The sequence below is a fragment of the Stegostoma tigrinum genome, chromosome 8 (assembly GCF_030684315.1).
Source record: "Stegostoma tigrinum isolate sSteTig4 chromosome 8, sSteTig4.hap1, whole genome shotgun sequence".
In the NCBI taxonomy this organism is placed as follows: domain Eukaryota; kingdom Metazoa; phylum Chordata; class Chondrichthyes; order Orectolobiformes; family Stegostomatidae; genus Stegostoma; species Stegostoma tigrinum.
The window spans coordinates 51,594,354-51,610,805 of record NC_081361.1 but is presented as its reverse complement, the minus strand read 5'-3'; the positions used below and the strand labels follow the sequence as shown (position 1 = coordinate 51,610,805).

General features: G+C 42.0%; 1 protein-coding gene across 1 annotated transcript in view; it reads right to left on the bottom strand.

Annotated features, from left to right (window-relative positions):
* The window catches only part of il12rb2 (interleukin 12 receptor, beta 2a), a 50,005-nt gene extending 33,939 nt beyond the window's left edge, over window positions 1–16,066 (bottom strand). Inside the window, exons 1-4 of the mRNA XM_048539798.2 lie at window positions 16,060–16,066; window positions 10,389–10,538; window positions 7,167–7,451; window positions 4,684–4,798 (exon numbers count right to left, since the gene is read on the bottom strand). Of these exons, the coding sequence (XP_048395755.2) occupies window positions 4,684–4,798; window positions 7,167–7,451; window positions 10,389–10,538; window positions 16,060–16,066 (557 nt within the window). The remainder of the gene's footprint in view (window positions 1–4,683; window positions 4,799–7,166; window positions 7,452–10,388; window positions 10,539–16,059) is intronic.
* Window positions 16,067–16,452: the final 386 nt, after the last annotated feature.

The following is a 16,452-nucleotide window of genomic DNA, read 5'->3' as shown; positions in this document are numbered from 1 at the left end:
TGACAAGGTGCCACACCAAAGGTTGCTACATAAGATAAAGTTGCACGGTATTACAGGTAATGTATTGGTATGCATAGAGGATTGGTTGACCAGCAGAAAGCAAAGAATAGGGGTTTTTCAGGTTGGTGGCCAGTGGCTAGTGGTGTGCCTCAAGGATCAGTGTTGGGACCTCAATTGTTTACAATTTACATGGATGATTTGGAGTTGGGGACTAAGTGTTTTATGTCAAAACTTGCAGATGACACTAAGGTGAGTGGTAGAGCAAAGTGTGCAGAAGACACAAAGTCTGCAGAGGGATATGGATAGTCTAAGTGAGTGGGCAAAGGTCTGGCAGATGGAGTACAATGTTGATGAGTGTGAGGTCATCCATTTTGGTAGGAATAACAGCAAAATGGACTATGTTTTAAATGGTTTAAAAAAAAACAAATAAAAAAATCACAGCACGCTACTTTGCAGAGGGACTTGGGTGTCCTTGTGCATGAATCACTGAAGGTGGGATTGCAGGTGTAGTAGGTCATTAAAAATGCAAATGGAATTTTGGGATGGAGTTTAAAAACAGAGAGACTATGCTGCAGCTGTATAGGGTCCTGGTGAGGCCACAGCTAGAGTACTGTGTACAGTTTTGGTCTCCTTACTTGAGAAGAGATATACTGGCACTGGAGGGGGTGCAGAGGGGATTCACTCGATTGATTCCAGAGTTGAGAGGGTTGGATTATGAGGAGAAACTGAGTAGACTGGGATTGTACTCATTAGAATTCAGAAGAATGAGGGGAGATCTTATTAGAAACATACAAGATTATGAAGGGAATAGATAAGGAGGAGGCAGGGAGGTTGTTTCCACTAGCAGGTGAAGCTAGGGCTAGAGGGCATTGCCTCAAAATAAAGGGACGCAGATGTAGGACTGAGGTCAGGAGGAACTTCTTCACCAAGAGTTATGAATCTGTGGAATTTCCTGCCCAGTGAAGCGGTTGAAGGTACCTCGCTGAATGTTTTTAAGACAAGGCGAGATAACTTTTTGAACAGTAAAGGAATTAAGAGTTATGGTGAGTGGGCGGGTAAGTGGAGCTGAGTCTCAAGAAGATGAGCCATGATCCTATTAAATGGCGGGGCAGGCTCGAGGGGCCAGATGGCCTACTCCTGCTCCTAGTTCTTGTGCTCTTATGGCTGATTGGTGCATTACCATATAAGTTTTTCCTGATGTCAATAGATCAACGTTTAAAACTGTCATGGAGAGAGGGGGAGAAGACAGGTTTACAGAAGTTTGTTTAGAGAAGTTGCCATTGAAGCAGAATGTTTCACCAAACAGCATGATTAAAGACAGAGCTGTTGCCTAGTTTAAGGAGGAAAAAATCTTCATAAGTAGTTGAAACAAGTCAACACATGGGGTTGAAGAAAAGAAAAAGAAACAAACAACGAACAGGGGTATTAGTGGAGTTGCACCAGCAAAGTAGCTGCTTTCTTTTGTGGCATAAATATCTTATGTTTTATAGGATGTGCTATTTGCTGCCTGGAGGGGATAAAGAGATTGTTGAAGATCGAAGACAAGGAGGTGAAATGATGGTCAGATTCCCATGCAGGAGGTCAATCATGAAGTGGTCAAGTTTGGACATCAAAGCATTTACAAAATAGATGCAAGAATATTCACAGCATATAATAAAGTGTGGAGCTAGAGGAACACAGCAGGCCAAGCAGCACCATAGGAGCACAAAAGATCATAAGACCATAAGACATGGGAGTGGAAGTAAGGCCATTCGGCCCATCAAGTGCACTCCCCCATTTAAATCATGGCTGATGGGCATTTCAACTCCATTTCCCTGCACTCTCCCTGTAGCCCTCGATTCCTTCTGAGAACAAGAATTTGTCGATCTCTGCCTCGAAGGCATCCAACGTCCTGGTCTCCACTGCACTCTGCGGCAATGAATTCCACAAGCCCACCACTCTCTGGCTGAAGAAATGTCGTCTCATTTCAGTTTTAAATTTACCCCCTCTAATTTTAAGGCTGTGCCCACGGGTCCTAGTCTCCCCGGAAACAACTTCCTTGCATCCACCCATTCTAAACCATACATTATCTTGTAGCTGACGTTTCGGGCCTAGATCCTTCATCAGAAAAGGGGGATGGGGAGAGGATTCTGAAATAAATGGGGAGAGAGGGGGAGGACGGAAGATGGATAGAGGAGAAGATAGGTGGAGAGGAGACTATGGGTGGGGAGTAGGGAGGGGTCAGTCCGGGGAGGACGGACAGGTCAAGGGGGTGGGATGAGGTTAGTAGGTAGGAAATGGAGGTGCGGCTTGAGGTAGGAGGAGGGGATAGGTGAGAGGAAGAACAGGTTAGGGAGGCGGGAATGAGCTGGGCTGGTTTTGAGATGCCGTGGGGGGAGGGGAGATTTTGAAGCTTGTGAAATCCACATTGATACCATTGGGCTGCAGGGTTCCCAAGCGGAATATGAGTTGCTGTTCCTGCAACCTACGGGTGGTATCATTATGACACTGCAGGAGGCCCAGGATGGACATGTCATCTAAGGAATGGGAGGGGGAGTTGAAACGGTTCGCGACTGGGAGGTGCAGTTGTTTATTGCGAACCGAGCAGAGGTGTTCTGCAAAGTGGTCCCCAAGCCTCTGCTTGGTTTCCCCAATGTAGAGGAACCCACACCGGGTACAGCGGATGCAGTACACCACATTAGCGGATGTGCAGGCGAACAACTGCTTGATGTGGAGAATCATCTTGGGGCCTAGGATGGGGGTGAGGGAGGAGGTGTGGGGCAAGTGTAGCACTTCCTGCGGTTGCAGGGGAAGGTGCCAAGTGTGGTGGGGTTGGAGGGGACTGTGGAGCAGACAAGGGAGTCACGGAGAGAGTGGTCTCTCAAGAGGGCGGACAAGGGTGGGGATGGAAAAATGTCTTTGCTGGTGGGGTCGGATTGTAGATGGCAGATGTGTCGGAGGGTGATGCGTTGTATCTGGAGGTTGGCGGGTGGTATGTGAGGACGAGGGGGATTCTGTTTGGGCGGTTATTACGAGGGCGGGGTGTGAGGGATGAGTTGTGGGAAATGGGGGAGACACGGTCGAGGGCCTTCTCGACCACTGAGTCGGCGGGGGGGCAGTTGTGGCCCTTGAAGAATGAGGATATCTGGGATTTATGGGAGTCAAATGCCTCATCCTGGGAGCAGATGCGGCACAGGCGAAGGAATTGGGAATAGGGGATGGAATTTTTGCAGGAAGGTGTGTGGGAGGTGGTGTATTCCAGGTAGCTGTGGGAGTTGGTGGGCTTGAAATGGACATCGATTTGTAGGTGGTTGCCTGAGATGGAGACAGAGGTCCAGGAAAGTAAGGGATGTGTTGGAGATGGTCCAGGTGAACTTGAGGCTCACATCCCAACCTGCAATAACCACCCTAAGAGAATCCCCCTAGTCCTTACATACCACCCCACCAACCTCCGGATACAATGCATCACCCTCCGAAACTTCCGCCATCTACAATCCGACCCCACCTTCGACTGAGTCTCCCGCATTTTCCGCACCTCATCCCTCACACCCCAACCCCGCAATAACTGCCCTAAGAGGATCCCCCTAGTCCTCACATACCACCCCACCAACCTCTGCATACCACACATCATCCTCAGACACTTCCGCCATCGACAATCCGACCCCAACACTAAAGACATTTTCCCATCTCCACCCTTGTCTACCTTCTGGAGAGACCACTCTCTCCGTGACTCACTTGTCCGCTCCAAACTCCCCTCCAACCCCACCACACCCGGCACCTTCCCCTGCAACCGCAGGAAGTGCTACACTTGCCCCCACACCTCCTTCCTCACCCCTATCCCAGGCCCCAAGATGACTCTCCACATCAAGCAGACGTTCACCTGCATATCTGCTAATGTGGTATACTGCATCTGCTGTACCTGGTGAGGCTTCCTCTGCATTGGGGAAAACCAAGCGGAGGCTCGGGGACCACTTTGCAGAACACCTACACTCGGTTCGCAATAAACAACTGCACCTCCCAGTCGCGAACCATTTCAACTCCCCCTTCCATTCCTCAGACGACATGTCCACCCTGGGCCTCCTGCAGTGCCATAATGATGCCATCCGAAGGTTGCAGGAACAGCAACTCATATTCCGCTTGGGAACCCTGCAGCCCATTGGTATCAATGTGGATTTCACAAGCTTCAAAATCTCCCCTCCCCCCACTGCATCTCAAAACCAGCCCAGCTCGTCCCTGCCTCCCTAACCTGTTCTTCCTCTCACCTATCCCCTCCTCCCACCTCAAGCCGCACCTCCATTTCCTACCTACTAACCTCATCCCAGCCCCTTGACCTGTCCGTCCTCCCCGGATTAACCTATCCTCTCCCTACCTATCTTCTCCTCTATCCATCTTCGGTCCACCTCCCCCTCTCTTCCTATTTATTTCAGAACCCTCTCCCCATCCCCCTTTTTTTGACGAAGGGTCTAGGCCCAAAACATCAGCTTTTGTGCTCCTAAGATGCTGCTTGGGCTGCTGTGTTCATCCAGCCCCACACTTTGTTACCTCGGATTCTCCAGCATCTGCAGTTCTCATTATCTCTATTCACAGCAAATGTTTTGTTTTGAAGGTACAAATTTCAATGCAGAGTGGCCTTACATTCTGATTCATCTCCATCATTCAGTCATGTTTAAAGGCAACATCAGTGTTGAAATTAGAAAATCTCACCACAATACATGATGTGTACTGATGTGCGTGATGCGTCCTATAAACCAGCTGCATGATACATCACCTTCTCTTCCATTTTGAATGCATTTCAAGTTTTGGGGCTGATCTGGAGGGTCTGAAACAACAAGATTTGGAATTTTTGATGCAGAATTATTTCCTAGAAATGTTTAAACGTTTGTCACCATAAAGGCACATAATGCATTGAACTAGCGAATGGTAGTGATAGGTACAAGAGCTATTTTGCACCAGTAATGTTACATGCACAGCAAAGATAACAATCTTTAAAAGTAGAAAATGCTGCAAAAATACATCAATCAGCACTTAAAAATTAAAAAAAGGACTGTTTAAGCTTTTGGTGTTAAGATACTTCCTCAACTCAAATCTGCAAAGTAACCAAGCTCTTAAGTAAGATGGCAAGTTCTGTATTAGAAGTGGAGGCAGTAACACTAGTGAGAGAAACAGAAGAACTTCCAACTTTTCTCCAAGTTGTAAATGGACTCTTTAGTGGCCATCTTAAATCACCAGTACAGGCAAAATAGAAAATTGGTTTAAAGTCTTTGAACTTCCAACAATGCAGCAAGCCATCAGAATCTGACAGTAGGAAGTTCATTGGAAGAATGCATTCTTCCAAAGAGTTACCGGAGAACCAACCCCACAGCTGAGCAAGTCAAGTTTGTGTAACCTGTATCTCTGTATTAGCTGTTGGTTGATAGGGGGCCAGTAAGTTGCATGCTACCACAGATTTATAAGCTTGCAACAGTTTAAAAAGAGGGTGCACTTTTGAATGACTGGAGAGGTTGCAGAAGATACCAGAGTTTCAGCAGATTTCTGATGTTCTCATAAATACACAGTCAAGAGGAACAATGCTCATTTTCAATGAATATTTGGGTGGTGTCAAAGTCAGTTGGTGACGAGGCACAAGTGCATGCAAACAGCATGAAGAAATTTAGTGAACTTACTAGGAATGCCAAAATTTTCATTAAATTAGTTTATTAATTTTTGCAAAACTCTGTAGGATTCCACCTTTTCTTCAGGACTAATAATCCTTCATCCACCACTTCCCCGGTTCTCCAAAAGACCAGGGTAAACTTAACAGCATCTCCTTTCTGATTAAAGGTTTTGAGTATAAAAGTCTTCACAACATTTTCTCTCCTTTGCTCATATGTGTTGCTGGCTTCTGTCATCATGCACATTACAGTAAATTGGCTAAAACACGGAGAGTGTTGAGGGCCCTTGCTTGGGACATAAATTTAAACATATCTAATTTTCTTGCAGGAATTAGATAGCAGGAGTGAAGGGACCAGGGTCTACGAGAGAAACAGCAAATTTACTACTCCTGACATAATCTGAAGATGGGCTTCAGTCTTAATCTAAGCATTGGCCCCTATTTAGGATAATGTCATCTAGCATAAGGAAAAACATGATCAAACAGGATACAGTGGGCTTTCTTGCAGGAAACCACTAGTGTGCTCTAAAAATCTGAACCATGGTTCAAGGATTCCAAAAGATCTACTCAATGAAGTTTCTAGGTGACTTTCCGATGAACTGCAGCAGATTTCAATTGCTGTTGTTGCCGCCCTTTCAATTAGCTTTAAATCAGACAGGGCATTCAATAATGGACTAACTTGAATCAGACAAGACAGTTTTACATCTCAGTTTATCTCCCACTAAAAGTGAAAATCCTGTTCAATTTAGATGATTCATTGGTTGTTGTCAGAAAAGCTGTGTGGGACTTTAGGAAGAGATGTTTTTCTTGCACTATTAAAAAAAATTTTAAAAATTAAGGGCATTGAAAAAGTCTCCCAATCCAATATTCTCAAAGTTGAAGGATCTGACAACAATGTTTGAAGCAGCTGTCGTGGAAGGCCTGCGACTGATAAGTGGAAATAGGGGATAGTCAGGCAGTGAGGCTGCAAAATGGTAGTGGCACCATAAATGACATTGTTTCTCACACTTCCTGGAATTAAACTTAATGAGCCCTTCTTCCCTGAAAACCAGATTGATAAGCAAAGTGTTGAATTTTATCAATTATAAAATTTGTGGGTGACAATCTTTCATTTCCATCTGGCATCATCCCATTTTGAGGCAAATGGAGAGCTACAGAAAGCAAAAATAATCCGTATTGATTTCCTAAGCCATTACAACAGTCGGCAAATGATCCTTGGGCTTTGAAACAAGGAGCAAAAGGAAGGTGAGGTATAGACAAATAAAAGGACAGCAAAGCAGGAAGTCCACTCAGCTTCAATACCATGCTCTGTGATTTCCAAAAGCACATGCTACAATGGAGTCTATATTTGAGAAGTGAACCCTTCAGCCACTCATGGTGTTAAAGCTTGACAGTGACTGAACTGTTTTGCCAGTCACACCACCCCTTTTAAAATGTTTAGTGTTCATATATATAGCAAACCAAAGACAAAAGCTAACAAAATTTGTTAGCATACAGTATATTGATTTCAATCAATAATATTAAAAATACCACTTACAGCCAGCTTTAACATCAATTCCGCAAATCAAGTATTCCATATTGCAATGCAGCTTACAAGCAAAACTAGACTCATTGTTTGTAAACTTTGGAATGTGCGCACTAACTGCATTGGTGAGGATCTGTACAGTATGTAGCGGTATGGCGTTGTCTTGAATAATACGTAGCTGTTGAGCTGTACATTCATTGTAGAATGACCCCTTTAATACACATGATACGTTAATGCTTGATCCAAATCTAATTATGGATGCAGGGCTTACTTGCATTTCCCCATCAGCACAGGATTCTGGAAAAGATGACAACATTTTCAAAATCATTTTAGAAGCTAGAAAAGCTTCAACATTTCAAGAAAAAGTGTCTTTCTGTTATATTTCTGTTTGCTAATGATACCCTGCTTGTTTGAATTTTGTTAACTTTTGCCTGCTGATATTACCAATGCAATTTTAAAACTTTTATGTACTTACAGTGCAGATCTTTCTATACATTAGTACAGTTCAAGAACTCAATGCTTGTGGAGCATTTCTCACATTGTGAACGATTTTACATCAAAAGCTGTGCATGTGTGCAGCTGCTCTACGGAGGTCCATGCATGCCAATGATGTTCGCGACAGTCTTCCACATCCAGACCCTGGATGTCTATCTGAAGAAGGGCCCTGACCCGAAACGTCAACTTTCCAGTTCCTCTGATGCTGCCTGACCTGCTGTGTTCCTCCAGTTCCACACTATAATCATTGACTCCAGCATCTGCAGTTCTTACTATTTCTGCACTATGAATAATTTTTTTTTCATTCCTTCTTTCTGTCCATGTGAAGAAGACCTCTGTGTATTCAAATATTTGTTTGGCTGAGCAGAGTTTGAGTATTAGTGAAAAGCCAATAGTTTGTTGAAATTTTTCATCTTGTATTCATCAGAAGGCTTTGCAAGAGAGAAGGAAACTAACAACTTTTTATATTTACACACACAAGAAGTGAATGCTAACTGATTTGCCAAATTCAATAGTTAGATGATGACTGAGTTACCTCCTAAAATTTGGTAAAATTGAAATAAAGCAGGTTGCCTCTGATTGGTCAGAGCATTGTCCTGAGAAATGAACTGAAGAATGGCTGTCATAGTCAGAGATGTACAGCACAGAAACAGACCCTTCAGTCCAACTCATCCATGCCAACCAGATATCCTAAATTAATCTAGTCCCATATGCCAGCATTCATCCCATATCCCTCTAAACCCACTCTATTAATGTACCCATCCAAATGCCTTTTAAACATTGTAACTGTAGCAGCTTCCACCACTTCCTCTGGCAGCTTGTTCCATACATGCACTACCCTGTGTGAAAAGTTACCCCTTAGAACCCCTTCTGAATCTTTTCCCCACTCATCTTAAACTTGTGCCCTCTAGTTTTAGATTCACCCACCTGGGAAAAAAGACCATGGCTATTCACCTTATCTGTGCCCCTCATGACTGTATTAACCACTACAACTTCACCCCTCAGCCTCTAATGCTTCAGTGGAGAAAGCTCCAGCCTATTCAGCTTCTCCCAAGAGCTCAGACCCTCCAATGCCAGCAACATCCTTGTAAATCTTTTCTGAGCCATTTCAAATTTCACAGTATAGAGTGCATTCCAAGCCTAACAGATAACTAGATTCTAGATTGACTACAGAAAAATAAACGCACACTCAAAAATAGATTTAAACTCAATTCCTCAACTGGAAGATTGTATTGTTAGAAAGTAATGACACATTACCAATCCTAAGGGTTATTGGGAAATGTCATTAATATCAAAGGCTAAAGAGATATCCACTAGTGTCACACAGGGTCAAGTCAATGCCATTTGAGTTGAAAACCATCCCATCTACACAGTAAAAATTAATGAATAAAGTCCTAGCTGTGTAAATTATTTAAGCAATGCCACAACATACAGTAACACATGGGATGAGTATGTAAGGATTCTCTTATTTTCATGAGTCACATGTCTCAAACGTCATACATTTAAAGTCTGTACCTTATCTGCAGTTCCCTTTATGGACTTTCTCCATCCTAGCGCTGCATTCTCAACTAGCTCTCTTATCGTCAAGTTTTTTTTCTTTCCAAGTCCAAGTTTCCATAGCTAGTCCCTCATATTACTTTTCCATCAGTGGCTGAGAATTTAACAGCTCGATCAATCAACCAACATTACATGTTTAGGATAAAAAGATAATTTCGCAAAAAAAAACCCAAGTTTGTATAAATTTCTTCTGGCTGAGATAGGTGAAATTACACAACTGTTCACTTTGAATCAACAGCTGTTTATTTTGCAAAGACAAGTGCAAGTTGACATCTCATAACAAATATATTCCAGCTAAGACTGCTTTGTTGATGTGAAACCAATGCAGCGATTGTATCTGTCCTGCGAGAGAAGAACAGGGCCCTGTGTATTAATATATAGCTTACATTATGCATGAATATATCACATTGCAAGCACCAACTGACAATCTAAATTGGTAATCTTAAACAATGGCAATAAATTTAAAGTGTAAAATTGCCACCTGAGCTTATGGGTGGGGTTAACTACCCATTATGTCTCAATTTCTCACTAAATATTGTTTTCTGGAATTGCAAGATAACAAATTAAATTTAATAGTCTCTGGATGAGATGGGGCTAAATGAACCATTGTGTTTCCAGCATCTCTGGATCAGGAAGCTTATATGTATGTGCTGAGCTAGTTGATCATAGGAGAAGCCACATTAGACCAAATGAAGTCAGTCAAAGACCTTTTCTGAAAGGTAGTCAGTCATCGATACCTGCTGTATCCAAGGGGAACGTGATTTGGCACTACAGCAACAGCTCCTGAGATTAAATATTGAATGACTAGTCAACATCAAGGCCAATAGCCAATGCCAGAAACAAAAACAAAGTTCTGGAGAAACTCAGCACAACTGGCAGCCGCCATAGAGAAACAGAGTTAATGTTTTGAGTCCAGTGACCCTTTGTCGGAATACTGGGATCTCAAACTTTTACTGTTTCGCTCTACAGATGTTGCCAGACTTGCTGAGACTCTCCAGCACCTTCTGTTTCTCTTTCAGACCTCCAGCATCTGTAGTCTTTTGGTTTTAATCCAACCTGACATTGTCAAGGGAAGCAAATAAAACAAAAGTAACGTCAATCTATATTTGAGCAAATCGCTTTAAACTCAAACGATTTACACCACAGTAAAATCAATACATATAATCATTTAATGCAACTTACCAGCTGCCTTGTTCTTGCACAATAAGATGGCAATTAGTTTAGTTAACAAGTACATTCCAACAAACTCCATCAAACAAAACAAGGGAAGCTTGAGATCTTGAAAATCCAGATTGTAGGCTGATCCTGTAAAGTGCTTATGCAACAGTCTTACTTCCAGATTTCAGATCTTCCACATTTGCCAGCTGCACACATTTCCACCTTGTTGTTCCACCACCAGTCAATTTCAGTGCAATTTCTGGTACTCGCAGTATAATTTGATCTTCGGCTGCCTCAGAAAAGTTGCGAGGATGGAAATAGAAATAGTAGACTTGTACTGTCCTTTCCTATTGGTGTGCAAAGAAACATTGCCATTCATCCCTGTTGCAGGGTCAACATTCTCAAACTCTCTTCCTAACAGCACTGAAAGCAAAATATTGACCTAGTTAGGAAGTTGGTTATGTTTTAGAAAGTAATTAAGTATAATGCCCATGGACACAATTCAGAAGAAAGTGGTTAATGATATTCCATGGGGCATCTGAACTTACACGTCAACTATTTATCATAATTAATAACTTAAATAATTCAGAGCTATACATCCAAGTTTATAAGTCTCATAAAAATGGGTGGTCTAGCAAAAATTACACATGCAGGTATAAAATGAGAGTAATGTTGATTTAGTGATTTGTAAAATTATGCAGATGGATTTCAATACTTTTAAGTGTGATGTCATTCAGACTGGATCAATAAAGGACACAAAAGTACATTTTAAAAGAATATAAATCTAGGAACAGTAGAGAATCAAAGAGATTGATGAGTATACACACACTCAAATGTAGTGTCCACATAAAAATAAATCCAGAAGGTTAGTACAATGTTTTCCATTACAGCTAGGGGATTAGAACAAAGGAGAAAATGGGGACATTAAGCTTTAAAAAACCAGGCTATTCAGGAAACTTCAAAAGTGCTTTATTGGCTGTGAAGCAGCAGGGTGTGGGAGAGGCACGGAAATCTTTCCTACAAAGAAAAACGATATGTGCTGTTAAAATCCTTGATGAAGCACCATTTTGTGTTTCCAAAATGGTCAGGGATAAATTGCAGTGTTTTAAAGTAGCAACAACTGAGACCCAAGATCATTACTAAGAGAATATAGCCACAATATTCCATGGTTTGAACAAACAAGTTTAAACTTTGCTATACGAGGTTATTAAGAATGAAACAACACAACCTTATATTCTAATGTCCAGAACTGAAGCGTGAGAAATGAATTAAAACAGACAAATTGTGGCCGATAGATGCAGTTAAAGCAGATCCCATCAATTATTCAGCTTACCAACTAAATGGTAGATATACTATGGATCACCAAATCACCATAGAATGAATTGCAAAAATGAATATTAAGTGTCCTTTGAAGGCCTGACTTTGGAATTTCCCTCAAAAGCCACTTCACAGATTATCTCAATTGACCACTCACAGCCTCCTATTTCATTCGTTTTACCTGACAATGTTCCACTGGATTTCCATTATTACATTCCAGAATCTACTCATGGGAACAATTCCAGCTCTTTCACAGACCATAGAAATACACCCCTTAGTCTAAAAACCCTTAGCCAATCCGGTGTCTCAGCTGCTGAGACAGTCAGTGGAACCTCATCATTACCCTTGATGAACACAGATGTAAAAATACTCATTTAGTACCTCAGCTGTGCTGCCACATTGTGTAAATCTTCTTTTTGAATCTTTGTTTACCATCTTTTTACAAGTTATACATCCTTTCACGTTAACTGCAAGTCTTTTACTCTTTTTGCTTCTTTTTGTTTTGACTTTCCCTCTGAATATTTAATATTCATTCAGTGTGGTTCATACCTATATAGCATCACAACATGCAAGCTCCCCTCCAAGCTGCGCACCATACTAACTTGGAATTTTTCATCATTCCTTTACTCTAGTAGTTCAAAATTCTGGAAGTCTCTCCCTAACGCCACTATAAGTTTACTTATACCCCATGACTGTAGTCATTCAAGATGACGGCACACCATCACCTTGTCAAATTTGTATTATCAAGTTGACATCTGCAATAAGCAGCCTTTTTCCTGATTCATTTGCTTTCTCTCTTTCATCATTTGGATTAGGTTTGTCCTACTTCTATCCCACCTGGGAATGTACTTCAACTGAAAATCATTGCCTTAAAGGCCAACTTATTGATCAATTATAGTTTTGCTTGACTGAAACTTACCTGGACCACATCAGTTCTCACCATTGAAATTGGACTCACTCTATTCATTTATACGCTGGCATTTTCCACACATATAACCTAGAATTTTTGATATTTTGTTTGCTGGCCCTTGCATGTTTTTCCATACTTTAAAAAAAAATCAACGTGCTCAGATGTGTCATCTGCTGAAGCAGGTGGGACCTGAACCCAGGTCTCCTACTTACAACTGATGCACTTGTTTCAGCTCATTCCCCAGAAACAGCCTCTTTGGAACAGAAATAACGTAACATACTTTACAAAGGCTACTTAAGGTCCCCCATCTGAAGTACAAAGAACAAAGAAAATTACAGCACAGGAAGAGGCCCTTTGGCCCTCCAAGCCTGTGCAGATCCAGATCCTCTGTCTAATCCTGTCATTATTTTCTAAGTGTCTGTATCCCTTTGCTCCCTACCCATCCATGTACCTGTCCAGATACATCTTAAAAGACGCTAACGTGTCTTCGTCTATCACCTCCGCTGGCAACGTGTTTCAGGCACCCACCACCCTCTGTGTAAAGAACTTTCCACGCGTATCTCCCTTAAACTTTCCTCCTCTCACTTTGAACTCATGACCCCTAGTAATTTAGTCCCCCACTCTGGGAAAAAGCTTCTTACTTCCACCCTGTCTATGCCCCTCATGATTTTGTAGACCTCAATCAGGTCCCCCCTCAATCTCCGTCTTTCTAATGAAAATAATCCTAATCTACTCAACCTTTCTTCACAGCTAGTGCCCTCAATACCAGGCAACATCCTGGTGAACCTCTTGTGCACCCTCTCTGAAGCGTCCACATCCTTTTGGTAATGTGGCGACCAGAATTGTACACAGTACTCTAAACGTGGCTGTTTAGAGTAACATGACCTGCCAACTCTTGTACTCAATACCCCATCCAATGAAGGAAAGCATGCCATATGCCTTCTTGACCACCCTATTGACCTGCGTTGCCACCTTCAGGGAACAATGGACCTGAACACCCAGATCTCTCTGTTCATCAATTTTCCCCAGGACTTTTCCATTTACCGTATAGTTCGCTCTTGAATTGGATCTTCCAAAATGCATCACCTCGCATTTTCCCGGATTGAACTCCATCTGTCATTTCTCCACCCAACTCTCCAAGCTATTTACATTCTGCTGTAATCTCTGACAGTCCCCTTCACTATCAGCTACTCCACCAATCTTAGTGTCATCAGCAAACTTGCTGATCAGACCACCTACACCTTCCTCCAGATCATTTACATATATCACAAACAACAGTGGTCCCAACACAGATCCCTGTGGAACACCACTGGTCACAGGTCTCCAATTTGAGAAACCCCCTTCCATTATTACTCTGTCTCCTGTTGCCTAGCCAGTTTTTTATTCATCTAGCTAGCACACCCCATGTGACTTCACTTTCTCCATCAGCCTGCCATGGGGAACCTTATCAAACACCTTACTGAAGTCCATGTATATGACATCTACAGTCTTTCCCTCATCAATCAACTTTGTCACATCCCCAAAGAATTCTATTAAGTTGGTAAGACATGACCTTCCCTGCACAAAACCATGTTGCCTATCATTGATAAGCCCATTTTTCCAAATGAGAATAGATCCTATCCCTCAGTGTCTTATCCAGCAGCTTCCCTACCACTGACATCAGGCTCACTGGTCGATAATTACCTGGAGTATCCTTGCTACCCTTCTTAAACAAGGGGACAACATTAGCAATTCTCTAGTCCTCCGGGACCTCACCCGTGTTTAAGGATGCTGCAAAGATATCTGTTAAGGCCCCAGCTATTTCCTCTCTCGCCTCCCTCAATAACCTGGGATAGATCTCATCCGGACCTGGGGACTCGTCCACCTTATCACCTTTTAGGATACCCAATACTTCCTCCCTCCTTATGCCAACTTGAAGTCTTCTAATCTGAAGTTTTTTTCTGCATCAGTCTATCATTTCCTTGCAAATCTGTTCCACCATCTTTCTCACCAGTTGGTCCCCTTTGAAATACACAAAAATGTAATTGATTTTCTATTGTTTCTGTTCTCAGCAATAAAATTTTGTCCTTGAACCTTCAATGATCATCCTCACTCTGCAGCACTGTAATATTATCCTGTATCAATATTGTCATCCTGCCTCCTTCCTTTCTTGAACACCTTGAATCCAATTATTGTTTTCAACTAAGCATTCATTATTGCCATATCATACTTTCACTTCACTACCTACATCAGCAGCTCACCAACATTACTGTTTGAACAGAATGTGATTAGACACATATTTTGTGAACCCAAATCAGGCTAATCACATTTACTCTTATTCTGAAAGCCACTTGTGCCTTTTCTATTGAGTGATAATGGGAACTGCAGATGCTGGAGAATCCAAGATAACAAAGTGTGGAGCTGGATGAACACAGCAGGCCAAGCAGCATCTCAGGAGCACAAAAGCTGATGTTTCGGGCCTAGACTCTCTCTGAAGAAGGGTCTAGGCCCGAAACATCAGCTTTTGTGCTCCTGAGATGCTGCTTGGCCTGCTGTGTCCATCCAGCTACACACTTTGTTATGTGTGCCTTTTCTTTTATTTTTCCCTTGTGTCAGCTGCTTCACCCATTCTTCGTGAAACTTGCATTCCCTTTCTAATGATTCCCAAACCCCTCCACGTTAATTCATTCTTCTACATCTTTCTTGAAATAGCAAACTATCACTGGTCCCAGTTCTATTCAGATGCAACCCATCCAACCTAGTCGAGGTCCCAGCACCCCAAGGTCTAGCCCCAAGAAACTAAGACCTTCCTTGAAGCACCATCTCTCAAGCCATGCATCTGCTCTACATCAATTTTGCAAGTGCACAGCACAGGGCATAGCATTTTCCAGACTATCATTAAAAGTCTTCCTTGCTGGTTTCTTTTCTAGCTACCTCCAGTCTACTTACATATCCCTCTTTTCACCTATGTTCTGATCCAGATCATGGCTACTGTTTGTTCATCTATCCCTTCAGGATGCTCTGCAGCCACTCAACATTCTTGATAGTCGGACCAGGAAGGCATAAAGTCGATTATCATTACAATACAAATGTGGCAATACAGTAACAGATTTAGAGCACACTTCAGGATTACTTGAACTGCCAGTGTTCCACTAACAGGACAAACAAAATACAAGCTTTCTGTAGTGTGAGAAACTTGATATTTTCCATTCTAATTGAACCGTCTGGGGAATTTTGGATAATTTTTTAAAAAAATCAACGCATTAACTCATGCACCAGCTACTTTTTTTAGACCCAAAAATGAAGTCTCAGAACCTGGGGTCTTACCAGTCTGCAACTCCCAACAATTTACTTATTTGTGACTAATTTTCTGGTGTTCCACCCTTCGTCCCTTTCCTGATATAGGGCTAGAACAATTTCTAGATGTTATTTGCATCATTTTTCAAATATCAGGATACAAAAAAAACTGTTCATCTGCTAACTTCTTACCTTCCATTATTACTTCCCCCGTCTCTCTCTGTTATTCTCTTCTGATTAACTCTTATCCTTTTTAGGTATCTATAGAAACTCTTACTTTTTAAACATTGCCAGCTAGCTTTCTCTCAATCTAATTTTCACTCCCTTAAATATTTTTGTAAGCCGTTGCAAGTTTTCTTATATTTCATCGTTGCTGCTATTCATCTTTTTGCAATTATTAGCTTCATTTAATTTGACACACTCAACTTTTTAGTTAAGTATGGATGGTGGGTCCTCCCCTTGGACTTTTTCTATTGAATGTATCTACCCTGCATATTCTGAAATATCCTCGTAAATCATCTACTACTGCATCTCTAAGGATCCATCAATCAACCTAATTTGCCAGCTCATGTCAGCTAGCTCTAT